The sequence below is a fragment of the Diachasma alloeum genome, unplaced genomic scaffold (assembly GCF_001412515.2).
Source record: "Diachasma alloeum isolate Michigan unplaced genomic scaffold, Dall2.0 Dall_scaffold_00195, whole genome shotgun sequence".
NCBI classification, from domain to species: domain Eukaryota; kingdom Metazoa; phylum Arthropoda; class Insecta; order Hymenoptera; family Braconidae; genus Diachasma; species Diachasma alloeum.
The window spans coordinates 643,089-661,298 of record NW_021680360.1 but is presented as its reverse complement, the minus strand read 5'-3'; the positions used below and the strand labels follow the sequence as shown (position 1 = coordinate 661,298).

General features: G+C 38.1%; 1 protein-coding gene across 1 annotated transcript; it reads right to left on the bottom strand.

The window, feature by feature from the left end:
- Window positions 1-230: 230 nt before the first annotated feature.
- LOC107048588 (insulin-like receptor) lies at window positions 231-18,193 on the bottom strand. Its single transcript, XM_015271818.1, has 7 exons — window positions 17,689-18,193; window positions 14,768-15,188; window positions 12,567-12,720; window positions 10,125-10,302; window positions 6,656-6,815; window positions 4,190-4,618; window positions 231-2,864 (listed from the first exon to the last, which is right to left on the bottom strand). Exons 1-7 carry the CDS (start codon window positions 17,928-17,930, stop codon window positions 231-233), a joined length of 4,218 nt encoding a protein of 1,405 aa, XP_015127304.1. The 5' UTR covers window positions 17,931-18,193.
- Window positions 18,194-18,210: the final 17 nt, after the last annotated feature.

Sequence of the window (18,210 nt, the reverse complement as noted above, 5' to 3'; positions counted from 1 at the left end):
TTCACCACTTCGCTACTGAATAGTCTCGAATTTTCTGGAAAATCGTAGAATTTTCGGGAATTTTCACAGAATTCTCTAGCCATTAGGGAACACCATGAATGACCCCCAACATGAAGTTATCGACGACTGAAAGACGAATGAAATGAAATGAAAAATACCAAACGGATTCAATCCTCCTGGACTTACTCCCCGTTCTCCGCCCCTCCCCACTACCCAATGAATACCCCTCATCACCGATCCAAGGGGACATCCTCCATAATCGGAATATTCCCAAAATGTTGGAACCCATTTTTAAAAATCCTCCCCCTACTCGTCCCCGCCTTAGTCTGATCCAGCAACGTAACATTGTCCTCAAACTCCCTGACCCACCTTGCAGTCTCGCTCCCCCAGTGAAACCTGATCTGCGCAGCATGATGATAAACCTTCTTAAGTCCAGCATTCCTCAGCTCAATTCCCTCCTCCGAATGATAGAAACTCTTCTCGCAGAAGTCCTGCCCAACGAATGGCTCGAGCTCAGCGACAATCTCCATAAAAGTGGGTCTCTCACTGGGCCTCCACTTGAAGCACTTCTCCATGAGCTTCAGCACAATCTCCGGAACATTCCTCGGTATGTTAACAGTCCCCTTCCTCAGCACATGATGCAGCACCTCATCATTAGAGAAGCCTTGATAAGGCAGCTCTCCCAGCGTCAAAATCTCCCAGAGGACCACCCCAAAGGACCAAACATCCGAGTCAGACGTGAAGACCCCATCAGAAAGATTCTCAGGTGCCATCCAACGAATGGGTAGCAGCCCCTTCTGCCCAATCTTATAGTAATCAGTCTCATAAATGTCCCTGGCCATTCCAAAATCCCCAATCTTGCACACAATATCCTTGGACACCATGCAATTTCTCGCTGCCAGATCGCGATGAATAAACTTCTTCGACTCCAAATAGGCCATTCCATCGGCAATTTCACTGGCCATCCTGATGATCCTGGGTACATCAGGCACCAGTGCTGTATCCCTGATCCTCCTCAGGTACGTCTTCAAGTCGCCATTCTCCATCAATTCCATGATGACATACGGAGGAACACCATCAGAAACAACCCCCAGCAGCTTGATAATGTGATAAGTCGAGAAGTTCTTCATGACAGAGGCCTCATTAAGAAACTCGTTCTTGTCCTTTTCACTGCAATTATCCGGAATAGTCTTGACAGCGACTGGAGTCACACCATTCAAAATTCCCCTGTACACCATTCCAAAGTTCCCAAGGCCGAGTTCCTCGAGGAGCTCCAGGTTCTCCCGAGGTACCTCCCAGCTGTCCCTCACGTACTTCGACTCGATGTAGTCTGGATTGACACTGGCAATCAGCCTCTCCTGCTGCTTTCTCTTCTGACTGCTTCTGAATAACAAGAGGCCCACGACGAAGACCACCAGGAGGGTGACGATGATGACAACGACGACGACTGTCGTGGTATGATCCTCCTTCAATCCAATACCAAACTCTACTTCCCTCGACCATGGCCCATCCCCACTCAAGGACCTCGATCTAACCCTCGCACTGTACCTCCCAGGGCTCAAATTGCTTATCACCTTTTCCCCTCGGAATAGGGACGCTGGGATGCAGGTGGAGGTCTTCGTAGCGTCTTTCACATCGAGGGGACCGTAGTCCACGTAATAAGCGACTGTCAGACCATTCGGAGACCTCGGAGCGTCCCACGAGATCGTGACAATGGTATCGTTCAACACATGAACTCGAACGTTCTGCACATCGTCAGCGTGCTCACGCTTCAAAGTCGTTGCATTTGTGTATTCCACAGTGGAACACAAGTCTGTGCCGTTGCTGAGCCTCAGACCACATGCTGCCACCGATATCGTGTACGACGAGAAGTGACGGAGGCTCGTCACCAAATACGAACTGCTGTTTGCACTTGCGTTGAAGACGAACGAGTAATACGTGTTGTTGTAGATTCTCGTTCTCCTGTCGTCCAGCAGATCCTTCCCAGCCTCGATGATCTTTATGTCTCGCCTCGACAGCGAGGACGATGGATAATATAAACTTGAGAAGTAAGGATCGTCGTCGTCGTACTTGTGGAAGGTGCAGTACTTCTTGCGCTCCTGGGGAATTGAACTGATGGTTGTGTTCGCTGAGCAGTAGATCTGAAAGCTTTCGTCTTTGGGGAGAATCTCCGTCATGCAGCAGTCGGTGTTGGGGATCACGGGGGCCTTGATCTTGACTTCGCGGATTGTCTCGAGGCCTTGGCCAGGCTCAAGACCGTAGGTGCAGTAGTTGCGGGTGGAGAGTTGCTCAGAGTCGTGGAAACGGAGGTAACCGGATATTATGTAGTAGGCGATGGGTCCGTTTGGCTGCTCTGGGGGCTCCCATGTTATGTTCAGGCTGCTTTCGCTGTCGGGGTAGGAGAGGACCTCGGTCGGGGGTGAGGGCACGTCAGGGTCTGTTCGGAAAAAGAGAATTTGGGACTGACCGGTCAAGCCGTTTGCCGTGTTTCTGCTTCGGGCTGAGAGGGTCTTCACGTAAACTGCGTAGCGGGTGTAGGGCTTCAGGTCGCTGACGTACTGGGTGATGATACCTCGAGTTGGACTTTTGTCCGGTATGTCGACGTCCATTATGTGCCATTTGTTGTGGCCACAGGCGTTGTTCTCGTGGGTTACGTTGACTGTCTCGTTGTTGGCTTCTATGTAGTTCAGGAGGTAGCTCAGCAGGACTTGGTCCTTGCTCGGGGTGTAGACTGTCCACGCGAAGATGGCTGTTGTTGGACCCTTCTCGGTGACTACTAGGTGGATGTTTGTCGTGTCACAGGCTACCTTGTCACCGTTCGACTCCGGCTGGACTTCCATTTCGGTAATATCGGTTATACCAACCTGGGGGAAAGATGTTCGGGAGTTTAGTGGTTTCGTGGGTTTTGGTAATTGCGTGGGTGAAGCAATTTGAGATTGTTTTTGAGAATTAAAACTAGGATCTATCTAGTCGTGAAGCTTGCTTTTTTGTAAGCTGGTAGTTCTTTGCGTTTAATTTTGTAAAGTTTTAAGGGAGAACTATTCGAGGGTTTTTGGTGTTAAGTAGTTCAGAGCCTCCGTGAGGGATTTGCGTATTGAGTAGTGTGCTGGGTTCCATACAAGAGGATGCAATGTAAAAGGTTTCAGGACTTTCTCGAGATTTTTCGAATCTCCCGGAAATTTTTATTTTCTGGGAGATGATAATATGGTGAAGGAATGAATAAGAAAATTCTCGGGCTTTTCTAAGAAATTTGAGAAGATCCTTTTTTTATAAATCTTGGGAAGTGATTGAGTTTTTCCGATTGCAAAAATCTTCGAAATTTGGCATATAGTGAAAAGAATTCCTGGAAATCCTCAGGTTTTATAAAGAAAATTTGAAGAAATTCTCGGATTTTCAAAAGCATACAAAAAATTTTGAAGAATGGTTCAATGGTATTAAAAAATCTTGTCCTCCATTTGAGAAAACTCTGAAGTTTTATAGAAGTTTCGAGAGCATTCTTAGTTCTTTCAGAATATTCGGGAGAATTTTCCGTTTTTCTAGAAACTTCCGGGTTGTACTAGAAAATGTACTAGAGAATGAAGAGAATTCTAGGAAATTCTTAGGTTTTTTTAAAAAATTTGAAAAAATTTCGGAATTTTCGAAAAAAATCAAAAGAATTTTGATGTTCCCTTATTAAACATTGAATGTCATTCAAAAGTCTAGTCCTCCACCTGAGAAAATGTAGGTTTTTTATAGAAATTCCGAGAGAATTCTTAGTTTTTCTAAAAAAAAACTCGAGGGGATTTTTACTCGAAATTTTCTGATTTTACTAGAAAATGAAGAAAATTCTGAGAAATTCTCAGGTTGTCTAAAAAAAATTGAAGAACATCTCGCATTTTCAAGAAAACTCGAAAGAATCCCGGCATACCCTTATTAACCGTTGAATGTTATTGAGAAGTACTCGAATAAATTAGTTTACAGATCGTCCTTTTTCTGTAGGCCACGTAAGGATGGCTAGATAATTCGTTAAAACCCTCTCAGTGAGGTCTCTTAGAATTTTGCTAGAATTTCGCGAGTTCATCAATTTCGAAATATCTTGAAAAAAGTGATGTCAGCCTCAAATTAACTCATCTCGTTTGATCTTCCTCACTTCACAACTGAATCAATCCTGTGGGAAAAAATAATACAGCAAAAATAACTCATCACACACCTTTTTAGCGAAGCTCGTAATGTTGGAATAGCAGAGCTTCGGATTGTAGTGGAAAAACAATCGTCCGTTTAGAATCTGCACGTCCTGCGTGGAGGGGAATAGGCTCGAGAGATTCGGGTTGTCCAGAATGACCAGACTTGAGTTATTGATTTCTAATACTTCACCCCTGATTATTCGGAGTTTCTTGAAGAAGCTCAGAGAAGTAATAGGAAATGAATGGGTCACTTTCAATGATCCCGTTATCTCCTCCACATCCCCAAATGCGTCTTCCAGTTCCTGCATCACTAGGGGATGACTATTGCGCATTTGGAATTCTAGGGAGCCTTTGATCATTGTTGATCCTTTAAGCTTTTGCGCATCGGATATGTGACGGATTATCGCCCCCTGACGTATCTTCTGACAGGAGCCTGCGCAGCGACGACATGTGGGCTGGAATCAAAAGTAAATCGAATAAATAATGAATGAGTTTAATATGACAGATTTTCTGATGTGGCAAGGAAATACCAGTAGATGTTACAGGCTTGTAAAATTACTGGTCATAATATTACACCGAAATATTACGTAGTCAAATCGCTTCATGAACCTTGTGAAAAATGTAATTCTGGCAAACTTAACGACGACATGATTTTTTTGTAGGCGAGAATGGGGTAAAATAAAACAGCCGAAAACCACTATTTAACGCAAGTCAAGCAAAAAAAATATTTTTCTATCAATTTTTGTTTATTGACTTTTTTTTAGTATGGGAGTACTGTTGATAATAATTTTACTGAATGGAAAATTATTACTCTCGCCAGTACTCCTGATAATAAAAAAATGTTGAAAAAAAAAAGTTAATAGGAAAAGTTTTTTTTTGCTTGAATTGCGTCAGTCATTTTTCAATTGTTTCATTTGGCTCCAGTTGAACAAAAATGACCGCCAATCAGTGGCAGCTCAAAAAGTGATTCTCTACTTTTTTAATCTCCACAACCGACTCCCACTATTAAAGAAAAAAATCCTAATGAAGAGAGATAACGGCTAGTTTTTTTTCGATATCTAATTTCATAATCTTTACAATGGGCTCCCACTATCAAAGAAAAATCCTAATTAAGAGGGATAACGGCCTGTTTTTTCTGTATTATTATCTGCCTCCTAATGAACGGAACGCCTCGATTAAAAGGGATCACGGGCCGTAAAACCTGGAAGTTGGACGGCCTCAAAAACATAGAAATAGAAATATAGTCCAGCCAAAACGTCTTCTAGTATGAACTTAGTTTCAGGTAACGAGTGTCTATAGTTTCTATTGTCAAATTGTTGATTTTGAAATGAAAACGAAAACTATTTTTTTCAAAGGGAAAAGGAATTTTGGTCAGACTATAGAAATCATTTTGCCCCGCTGTTTCATTTTGCCCCACTCTCCCCTATCTGTTTGTCCGGCGTTGGATCACATACATTAGTCTGCACTTGGGCTAGCATTCACTACTATTAATTTCTGGCTCGAATTATTATAAAAAAATTTGGATCTGAAGAATGTACACAGATCCATGCATCTAGCTCTAGCTCTAGCTCTAGCTCCAGCTCTTCAGTAATGTATCACGCAATATCGTTAGTTCCTCACTGATATTATGTTCACCTTCGTGTCCGAGTTGAACTTGTATTAACAACTCCGACACACAATATTTCAAATTATTATAAATTATTACAAATTATTAAATACGCCAATTATCGCATTTAACCTTTACACCGAACTGTCGGTCGGCCGGACCGCTATAAAAACTACATTGCAACCTTACGAACGAGTGATGGAAATTAGAAAAAGGCTCACCTCGGAATGTCGGGAGAGAAAAAGAATATATAATTATTGTTCACATACGGTTATGATAAATGGCCAGCTTTTCTGATTTTCGTATCATAAATTTTTCATCGCGACTTGGAGTGGGATAGTTCAGTACTGAGCTCATGAAGAATCATACCGAACATCAAATTTCTTGCGCGCACTATTGCTGAATAATCGGTAGTGCTCTTCTTCCCCTAGTGTTCACCTCCCCCCGAATAGAGAATTTGCATGAATTTTTTTTAAATTTGTTACTCTCAAGTTTCGACGCTAAATGATTAATTCACTAGCGAAGTGGTAAAACGGTACAAATAAATTCTGACTATTGACCAGTTTTCAATGAATATCTCGAAATCTACGGGAGACAGCAAAATTTTTGTTATAACCTTTTTTGTAGAGCCGATTAAGAGCTACAATAAATATAATTACCAAAATTTCGCTAACTCTCTTAGATTCGGAAATATTCCTCAAAAACTCAACTGGGAGATAAGTCGACTTAAACCATTTTACCACTTTGCTACTGAATTTTTTATTTATAAACATGAGAAATATTGCTCGCTAATTAATAATTGATTGCCAAAAGTTGGAGACTTCAAACACTTTGAAATCGCTAATGACGTCGCAAGAATAAAAAAAAATGGTGAATTTTAACTCACGTTGTTGTTTTCAATCGCATCTTCGTAGCCTTGGGGGCAGTCGGTTATGCACGCGCCTTCGAATGGACGTCTCTTCACCTCATCCTCCCCGTTTAATTGGGGATCGTGAATTTTTAAGCATTCTTCCTTCGTTATGCATCTTCGAGACACGTGTGAGTATCTGAAAAATTGAATGTTCATTTTTAAGAATGATGATGATTGTTGATGGAAAAAATTTCTTCCTTGGATATAAGGTATTCTGGGTAATGAACCGAATATGATATTTTCAGTATTCAGCGATGATTATGTTTAGAGAATGAAAAAGGCTTTTTTAGCGGAAAATTCCGAAAAAAAAATTTCGGAGGCTGCGCGTCATGACAAGAAATAATGTTCGTCATTCGGCCGAAATAGTAATTTTCTAGTTCATATGATTGCATCGCAACATCTCGGAAAAATACTATTTTGTAGCAAAAAAAAGTCTTACGAAAACAAAAAAATCCTCAAAACTATTCGGTCCCGGATTGATTTCATAATTAAAAAGTTTAAAGAATCCAACATATTATATTTTACTATTTCAATAAATTCATTTTGTTTAAACCATTAATTAATTAATTAATGATTTTGGCATTTCCGTGAATTTTCCAATGGGACTATTGAAATAATCTGTGTATAAATGTTACACTAACTTTTCTGAATGTCTTTAAGAATTTCAATAGCTAATTAAAATGATTGAAAGAAAAAAATCATGTTACATCCGCTACATCGTTTATATTAAGAAGCCATTGTCGTCCCAAAAGCAATCACTATAAAATAACAATAAAACGTCATTGAGAAAATCCGTATAATCATCGCGATCCCAAAATCGCGATCTCAAAATCGGCATAGATTCCAATAAACCTTAACTCAAAGTATTTATTAAAATTGATCTCCAACATTTACGATTATTCGATCTCCCAATAAATACGTCTTATCGCAGAATGCGAGAACCTTAAGAGGTAGATATAAAAGAGTTATTAAAGTTTATCAGAACCCCTTTAAACCACATAATTCATTCTCATAAGTACCTTTTACGACTTGAAAAATGAATAAGTTAATGGAGAAGGTTATCCAACTGACATTCAAATCCTACGTCAAGGAAATTTTTTGGCTGTTGGTTACATACGTTTCCGTTGAATAGCCATTCCTTTCCCCATTGTAATAAATTGGGTTGTTGAAGGTTTTTTCTTATATTAAATAAAAAATGATTAAATACGTTTCGTTCTATTTTGACAAACCATGAAAAATGAGGGAATTACAGAAAACTGAAAACACATACGCACTATCGCCTCATTATGAAGAATTTCTAATTCTCTATAACTTATAAGTTTTCACAATTATTGAAAAATGTCTATGGTTTAAAATTACGAGATCTTTTTATAAATGATTTATAAACAATCTATTTTCTATCCCCCCATACTATGCTAATGTTTTTCTCTACGCCCTAGATAGAGAAGTAATAGTTATCATAGATGAATCCCTAAATTCTTCTAACCTAAAAGTCTAAACTCTAACTATTAATTATTACTTAAGCTATAAATATATCGAGTTGAACACACAAAAAATATCAACTTTTGTAACTCCCCTAAATCTAATCTCATGTATTGTACTTGTTTAAGGGAATAAGTATGTAAGGAATTATCATTTGTGTAAATTCATACAAAATCATTGTATTATTACTGCAGAATAAACCGTAAGGTTTAAATGCTTGCAATAATAATAGTATATTTCAGTACATGTGGGACAATATCGTCTTTAACGTGTGTGGGGTTTACAGCATGAGCCGAAGGCGAGTGATGTAACCACACACGTTAAGGACGAAATTTCCCAACAAGTACTGAACAAAATTTTATGTCACGAAGCCTGAAACCGGCTGAATTAGACACGAAACGCGAAGCGTCGAGTATGTAATCCAGCCGGTTTCAGGCATGAGTGGCATAAAAATCTATTTTTACCCTAAAAATAGTTCCTTAAAGATCATAAGAAAATTTTGTCAAAAATCAATCCTATGCTGATTTTATCAAATGTTTCTCCCGCAATTAATTGATAAATTTTTTAGGAAGGCAAATTTTTCATATTTTTTCTACGGATACCAACTTGCTCCAGAGAGAATATCATGAAGCTGTAGCGTTTATAATGGAAGATGAAGGTAGCGATGAGGGTGATAAAACACCTCAGTGTATTCGTAGAAGGAGCGCTCAGAATATGCACCCGTAAAGGATTAATCGTTAGAAAAGTGAGCTTCATACACTGAGAAAGAAAATTCTAATACCTATAAAAATAAATAAATAAATTTACTTGAGACCAGTAATTTGTTAGCACGTAAAAAACTTTTTTCTTTCTAAAAAAAAAACAATTGTACATATGATTGTATGACTTTCACACCCTTAACCCTAGATTGGTCACCCTAATTACAACTCACTGGTTAGCCGGAAAAATTAAAAAAATGTGTCTTTGTGAATTGAAATGTCTAAAAAATTATAGTAGTTTTTAGAATAACATATTTCCCGAAATTCCTAAAGAAAACCAATTATTTCGGACAGATGAATTATTTTTTCCCCATGTTAAGTGTAATCGCCCATGACGCGAGGTTGCCAAACACTCGCTAAACTCACTCACTCGGGCAGTGTAGAGTGAATTCGGCAACTCTAAAGTCTCAATAACGGCGGGGAATCCCCGCGGCGGTAACCAATCGCAGAGTCGTGTTTGGGGATCAGACTGGGGTTAAAAATTCTCTAAATTGAATCTCTCACTAGCGAGTATTCCACTAGTTTTAACTTCACGTTTTTTCTCCAACATGAAATTAAATCAGTAGCGAAGTGGTAAAACAGTTTAAGTCGACTTATCTCCCATCTGAGTTTTTGAGAAATATTTCCGAATCTAAGAGAGGTAGCAAAATTTCCGTAATTACATTTGTTGTAGCAATCAACCGGCTCTACAAAAAAGGTTATAACAAAAATTTTGCTATCTCCCTTAGATTCCGAGATATTCAATGAAAACTGATCAACAGTCAAAATTGACTTGTACCGTTTTACCACTTCGCTCCTGAAATAAATGGGTGGATTGATTCATTTAATTAATACAGCTGATGTTGGATCTATCTGTTCTGGGTATTGAGTAACATCAGATCAATAATGTGAATGGATATTAATAGACGGACGTATTTTTCTTTCAAATCTGTATTTAGATTTGTGGAATAAAACCGTTCTGATGAGGAATGCAGTTAGCATTCTAAACGTTTTCGTCCAGAATGAAAAAAGATTTTCATTGAAATTTAATCTAATTATAATTTGTTGTGATTGCCTAATGGCTTAGAGAAAGAGTTTTGTGTACAACACAAGCTGTTGGAATTAAGTGCCTCTTCGACGAAAGAAAAATTGTTTGTCAAAAAATGGACAAACATTATCAACCAGACATCATTTGTGTACAGTGGAATAAAATTTGGAATACTTACAAATGCTTGGGACACGCTTCCACACATTTCCCATTCAGAGTAAAATTCTTGCAAACGTAGCAATCATATTCAGTAGGGCCGGTGCAGTCAGCGAGGCACTGTGCATGGCACTTCGGTTTTTCTGTTCTCTGGCAGACACTGGTCGACCAGCAATGGCCACCGGGGCACCCAGAGCAGCCTGGAATTTGCAAGTAAAGCAAAAAAAAAAGAAAAAATTAAATACGGAAAAATGTAAACAGCAAGTTATGACCGAGCCGACAAACGGTAGCCCAGCGGGACTCCTTTAACATTTTCTCAGAGCAAGTTTCTGTGTTTATCACGCCGAATGATAAGAGAATATGCGCCTCGCTGAATTTTCTCGAGCTCAATCTGTAGAGGAACTAAAACGCGTGTTTACTTACCCTTGAGCAATGCGTGTGTATCAATTTAAATGCTAATGCTCATGTTATATAGGGGCTTTTGAAACTCCTGATGTAAACGAGTGTGGAAAATAATCTTTTGGCCTGTAAATTTTTATTTTGCGGGAAGGGAGATATTCATCTGCGGAGAGAAATTGGCTTAAAACGAGTGAACTGAGTTATTGGTACACTGATAGAATGATTCATTTATTCCAAACGAGATTCGTTAACTATTAACGAATGGTAGAGTTGACTATGGCCAAATGGATATTCGTTGATAGTTAACGAATGGTTCACTTGAATGGCGAAAGTCAAGTCAAACAAGGCTCCTCAAATATACATTCGTTAACTATTAACGAATGAACATTTGGTGAGACCGAATAGCCCCTAACCTCCAACCAAAATCCATTCATTAACAATAATTAATCCGTTCTATCAGTGTATATACATATGGTTGGTGAAAATGGGTTGAACTGCACAGCAAAAACGAATGTCTGAATTTCACATACCTTTTGTAGACGTTTTTCAGACCCTAAAAAACGTCTGAATAAAATGACAATTTGTCTGAATTTCAAATATAAATTAAGACATTTAGGCACCTGTTGGTCTGAAATTCATAACAATTTTCATTTTATCCAAATGTTTTTTAGTGTGAAAAATGTCTACAAAAGTAGTGTGAAATTCAGACATTCATTTTTGCTGTGTGAATGTGGCCCATTGGAGCTGCACTAAGAGCTGCCCGATTCGTCGATTCCATGTAGAAAATTACTCTTTTTCACTCTTTTATGGTAAAAAATTTAAGAACCGTTCGATCGATATCGACCAAAATCTAATCGGGACTAAGTCACTTGAGGACTCACCAATCGGAGATATACATATTTACACGCAGACACGGAGACAAGCATGTTTCTAGAAATGACTGAAAATGATTCTAGAGATCTTGAAATGTCGACATTTGATAAAAAATTCATTTTCGAGGAGATATTTTAAGTTTAGATCTCCGTCGGTGGGGCGAAAATCGTTTGAAACTAGTGAATTGGGTTGTTGGTCGCTCGCTGCGCTCGCTCTCACGGCGGGTGGATTAGTATATACATATTGTTGTCCATAGTGTGTTGAAGTAAGTGTGACCCATTTTGGGGCCGCGCCAAGAGCACGATTCGTCCACTCCATGTAGAATCACTTTTTTTTTCACTCTACTATCGTAAAAAATTGAAGAACCGGTTCGATCGATATCGTCCAAAATCTAATCGGGACTAAGTCACGTGAGAACTGACCAATCGTGGCATCGAGTCATTTTCGATTAAGGGTAGTTCGAGAAATCGATTCTCGAGGTGATATTTCAAGTTTAGATATTCATCTGTGAATATCTGAATCGATTTCCGAGGTGATTACCACAACTTTCCTTATCGGAAGCTGCATATCATCAACAGAAAATTCAAAAATAAATTTGATTTAGGAAAGAAAAATCATGAAAGTCCAAATGACATCGATAATTTAATAATCATATTTTTAGGTCGCAGGAAAATCGAGAATTCCGTAGCTTACTTGACTTTTTAATCAAATTATGAATGTTCACTACCAAATTACGCTAAATTATCAATTAATTTATAGATCAATAATATGTTTATCTGCATTTTCCTGATTTCTATGAAATTTTATGCAATAATTGAACTGAAATTTACACTTCCCATTGACTGTTTCATCCCGTGGATGTTTAAAATGTTACCTTACTAATTGAATTCATATTGTTCATGGCTTTGTGAAGAAAATGTCAAAAGACTCGTTAATGATACGATTCATCAACTGGAAATTTTCAATTGTAGATTCAATGACTGACGAAGAATATAACTTCCCGAACGTTTGGCATTCCAACACTCATTTTTCTATCTTGCAATATTTATAAAACAGCAGATGATATTATTGAGCTGTTCGCCATTACCTTCATTCTTTATAAAAAAACTTCCAATAACCCATGTCTCCTAAAATATTCCAGTAAATCGTTTTCGTGGAACTTTAATTTTATTGTTTTTTAGGTACAACTTACTTGGGCATGAGATTTTATTCGCATTATCCTTGATGAAATTGGTGCCAGCAACGACAATTTTCGACCAGTCCACCGTGTCCGCAAAACAGAGAGACGGATTTTTTTCCAATCTCACAGCACCCCTAGCTATTTTCGTCAGCTTCGTTAAACCAAGCTGAAAAACAAAGAACAAAAAAACCTCAGTTAATTGTTCGAATGAGGTAAAGGTGTTCATCACTGTTTTTGTTATTGCGCCAGAATCATAACAGATGTATGGACGGCATGAATAAAGAGAAGACAATGCTGAGGATAATTTAATTCTCTTAAATAATTAACGACAGTTGACCCGTTGAGATGACGGGTCGAGACCAGACGGTTTCGTTGAAAAGACACGAAATGCGTTGATTTTGCGTGGGAATGGTAGATTGATAAAGGGAGGAGACAATGGAGAGCCATATAGGTACGTCATTGATCGTACGTGATGGGACTCAAGATCGATCAATCGTAGCTGTACAATAAGTCCAGTGAAAATGTTACAATAGACGTGAAAAAGAGAAAAAGTAATGAAGAAAATTGGGTGAATTCGTTGTAAAGTGTAAAAATGTCGCGTACCGTGCGACACATTCATAGAATTCTCGAATTTTCAACAGCCATTATTGCTATAAAGATAAATCGTGACGACTCAATTTTTTCTGTTAACCTACGGTTCATTAATGTCAGCAGTACACACGAAAGGCCTTGGATCAAAAAGCTCCATTCGTCACCAGGCATTTATGAAGAGATTTAAATTTCATTGACAGCTTGATAGTAATTTTCAGTGGAACGACGATAAATTCAATCAAAGAACAAGGAAATCATTGAATTTGTGTTTTGAAAGTCCTTAATTCATCTGAATTTTCCATTAAGTTCAAATTTAAGGATGACATATACCCGGATTTGTCTGATTTCTATAGATTTTCATAGAATGATTGAACTCAAATTTACAGTTTTTGTTTTTGCTTCCGAATGAAAGCATTGTAATCGTCCAATTTTGACATTCTCTAATTTTGATTGGAAATGATGTAGAATGGTCTGAAACGTGAAAATACGACGTTTGGTGCCCATGTCTGTATGCGAGCTTGTCAGAATCGTTTTCCGCAGATATCTTCAAAACCTGCAGACCGATTTCGATTGTTTTGTTTTCAAAATATTCGATTCGATGCCTTCTATCTAAATCAATCAAAACGTATACACCCATTCATACAAAGTTTTGATGATATTCCCATTCATGTTTTTCCATAAAAACCTTGTGCGAAAATCGAGATATCAACTTGAAATTTGGACAGAAAATATGCATACCCCTTCATTCGAAGTATTTGAAACATTGGAATTTTTATGACACCCATGGAGGTGGCAGTAAATATCTGAAATTTTTGCTGCTAGTTAGTGTTGTAAAACTATAAACTTTCGTAATATTTCAGATCAGAAGTAAATAAGACAGAAAAAAAATAAGACATCACTCAGTGACATGCTCACTGTCATACGCTTCTTGTCCCCTGCTGTTTTTTTCATCAGATGATGAATTTAGAGTTAACATTACACATTGTTCATGAACGATTTACGAAAAAATGTACAAAAATTCGTTAACGAGATGATTCATTAACGGCAATTGATGCAACGATGCAATTGTACACGGGGAGAAATATTCTGTAAAAATTACGGAACAATTCACGTAATCCGCAATGGGTAATCGTTTTCCGGCAATTTTTATAGGAGTGGAAGAGAAAAAAATCTAAAACATTCAGTGAATTTTCAGGTTCATCATCGAACAAAATACGAAATTGTCACGTAATTTTTCCCGAAGAAGTAAAATCTTACAGAAACTTGCCGACTTATTATGCCTCCAAAATCAAAAATTCTTGAACGTTCAACAATTTTTATGAAACTGGTGAGTTATTTCTACGTTCCGTTTCATAAAATTTCTCAATCGTTGGGGAAAAATTACGGAACGACTTGATGTCCCCACAGCGGTGAGTCATCAGACGGGTGGTTAATTTTTACGAAACAAATCGTAGAATTTACGTGGCGATTCGTACAATTTCAGTTCCGACTCACACTTTTTATTGAATTTTACTTCGCTCGCGGATTACGTTTCGAAACGTAATTTTTATGTTTTTTTCTGGTAATTTATATTGAATTTTTCTCTCCGTGTAGGCCAAATGAATGACAATGATTATAATTACCTCCTGAACATTTGGCATTTCATACACCATGAGCGAATAATCAGCTAGCAGTTTATCCCCTCGAATAATAGCCAAGTTCGGAAAGAGGTGTCCAATATTCTTGATACTCCCCACACGATAGAGCAACAAGTATCCCGTGATTTCACGCAGTAGTTCAAACGGCTTAATCGACTTACTCGGCTCAACATGCTCCATAAGAACAATTTGTAAAAATCCTTCGATCACACGACACGGTCTCAGCATCTCCAAATGCTCTATGTAATTCCGAATATCGATACTGTGACAGATTCCATCCCCAATCGTGATGTTCTTCAGGGGCCGTTCTTTATCACGATGAGGATCATGATGATTCGAGGTGGTGTTTGGGGAGATCGTTGTGTTTGGGTGATCACTCACGCTCAAGAGGTTTCCATCCTTTGGGCTAAAACGTGAAGGATGAATAATTAGCTCTTACATAAAGAAAAAACCTAGTTCCAGAAATTTCGTGGATCATACAGTCGAGCACTAAAGTTCATGAACAGCCTGAACTTGCATTCTATGTATTCTGTTTACGAACTTTAGTGCTCAAACAGCCTGAGCTTGCACTCTATGTATTCTGTTTACGAACTTCAGTGCTCGACTGTACAGTGAGAAAAAAAATATTTTTGCCAAATACCCATTTACTTGAGAGAAGTATTCACTTTTTCAATATCGTATTTCTCCAGTACGAGCCTAATTAGGCTTCAATCATGGAAATTATATTACTCTAGAAAAGGATCATGTCGGTTATGACTTTGAGTGAACTCTCTCAATAATTACAAGCATTAAAAAATTAATCGACATTCTTCCCTGTAGAAAATAAGAAATTTAGAAAAAAAGAATAAAAATTGGAGGAGTTGATCCATGGTCATGTGCAACATAGTCATGCTCTAGAGCAACATGATTGTCATAATTGGAACCTAATTAGGTTCGCCAGAGAATGACTCGATTTGAGAAATACCATTTAAAAAAAATAAATACTTCTGTCAAGTAAATGAATATTTGGCAAAAATAATTTTTTTCGCAGTGTACTAAAAAAAAATACTTTTGGTCAGTAGAAAAAGTACTTCTACCCAGTACCAAATTGTTTCTGGGAAAAAGGCAAATTTTGTACTTCGTTGAAGGCACAAAGGAACTGGATGCAAGTATCATGCGTGAGAAGTACCTCGGTACTTGTCACAAGTACTTTTATTGCTCGAGACAAATTGAAAAAGTACTTGTACTGAGCACCTGGCTGGTTCCTTTCAAAAGTACGAACAGAACTCAAGATAAATAGCAATAGTACTCAAACCTAATACTCAATTTTTTTCAGGAATTCATTCAAGATTACAAATGAAGATCTAAATGTTGGAGCACAAGTGAACACACAGAAAAATCTGAAGGTAAAATACGTTCTTGAAATGGTAATTCACGTTTTCAAAAACGTAATTCACGATTTTCATGAACGGGTAAATTACGTTTTTGAAATCGTAATTTACGGTCAGAATAACGTGCATTACGATTCTCAAAATTGGAAATCAATTCGGTTTGGAAAGCATCCACAAAAATCACAATCTACTGAGTTTTTTCTGCAAAATATCTTTTTCTGTACTGCTTCTCACGATTTCTCGTCTGGGAATTGGTATTGCATACTTCCCAAACTCGAAAACTTGAAAATCACTACAAAAAAATCTTGTCCCGGACTGCTGCGATGGGATTTTTTACTCGTGTGACGTTGGCGTTCGAGCCGAAGGCGAGGACTGGCCAACCACACGAGTAAAAAACCCCATCGCAGCAGCCCGGAAAAATACTATTCCTGACTACTTCTATTTACAAAAATTCGTAATAAAGCTGGTTTAATTCGCTTTCTTTTTCTTAGCGTATCTCTGGAGCTGGTAGTTTTTCAGGAAAATGTCACGAGATGTTTTTTCTGTAGTTCATTATAAAAAATTGTCTATGTACTTTACATCCATAGATAGTTATCACAAATGTAAATTGAAGAAAAGTGGAAAACTGTTCAGTCACTCTTTGGATGCCTCTAAAACTCGAATGTTCACATAAATATGTCAGAAATATTTTGTAGTCCATTAAATTTTCCTCATAAAAATTCACTACGAAAGTTGTCCATCCACCTGGCATTCGAACACAGTTATCAAGGACATAAATTCAATTAGAGTTGCATTCCATCTTATCACTGTTTTAAAGAATAAAACGAAAGTAAATGTTCAAGTAGGTGATCAAAGAGAGCATCGTAAACGTTGATGGGCAAAAAATCCCTCTGAATGCAGCAATTTATTTCTCTGAATGGACCGCCAAAATCTGACCAAATCTGACACCAAATGATAAATTGCAAGCACCACAAAATCCATTGAATATCCAAAGAAGTTCGTCTACACATATAGTCAGGCATCGGGACATTCACCTCAAATAGAAAAATGTCAAGGAGCTTTTTTCGTAGTTCCCAAAATTCTCTACAAAAAAATCACCTGAAATACATTTTCAACTCTTTCCCTTCCCGACATCCGCAACTCAATACTTCACTCTCAAAAAAATTTCCCCATTCCACCACATTCAACTACACAAATATTTATTCCACAGGAATGACCGAAGAAAGTCACCGAAACGTGAGGCATATTATAAAAAATACAGAGGAAAGTTGGAGAGAGTCAACTTCAAAGCCAACAAAATTAAATCAAATCACTGAGCAAGTGTTAAAACGCAGCAAGTTGATTTCCCACACCTCAATAAATACTGAATTATCTGCATAATAACTGATTCAGCAAAATAATGTCAAGCCTTTTCTCCGCGAAACCCCACGTACCACCGAGCAAAACTATTCAAACCAACTTATTACGTTTCAGCAATAAATACTCTCCACAAAAGTTGAAAATCTAAAAAAAAAAAATTAGATTAATGATAATTACCTGGTGTAGTTGATAGCTCGATTATTCCTCATGCCAAGATCCCTGTCGTCGTCCTTACCCCCAATATAATCCGGCTCATACTTTCCCTTGTCCGTTTTATTCCTTATCTTCCCCACCCCCTTGCCCCCTTTTTTCTCAAGACCCCTTGTCACCTGTCCCCCACCAGGTGTAACGATAACCATAAAAATGATGATAAACCCTATCCCAAGACCCATCGCCACCGTCAGCTTCCGTGTCCTCATCTTCTCGCTTCATGGACACTATTTTCACTGATTTATTCCCAACGCCAGGCAGTAACGTCGTGGGATTATTGGGCCGGTGACGCGGGCAACCAGTCCCTACCACCGAGTCGTTATTTATTTTCTTTATTTCACTCCTCAGTATTTAAACTCACTCCTCTCTGTCCTCCACTTAAATCCAATCGTAATGTGCTTGCAATGATCACAATCGTTCACGTCGCATCAATTATTATTTCTCCACAGTTTCTATCCTTTATCATTTTTCATTCCCCCCCCCCCCCCC

Excerpts from the sequence above, each read along its gene's own strand:
- LOC107048588 (XM_015271818.1), bottom strand. The coding sequence starts at position 17,930 with ATGAGGACACGGAAGCTGACGGTGGCGATGGGTCTTGGGATAGGGTTT. Across the intron at positions 15,189-17,688 it reads CGAGCTATCAACTACACCAG|CCCAAAGGATGGAAACCTCT; the intron begins GTAATTATCATT and ends TTCACGTTTTAG. Across the intron at positions 10,303-12,566 it reads GAATAAAATCTCATGCCCAA|GCTGCTCTGGGTGCCCCGGT; the intron begins GTAAGTTGTACC and ends TGCAAATTCCAG.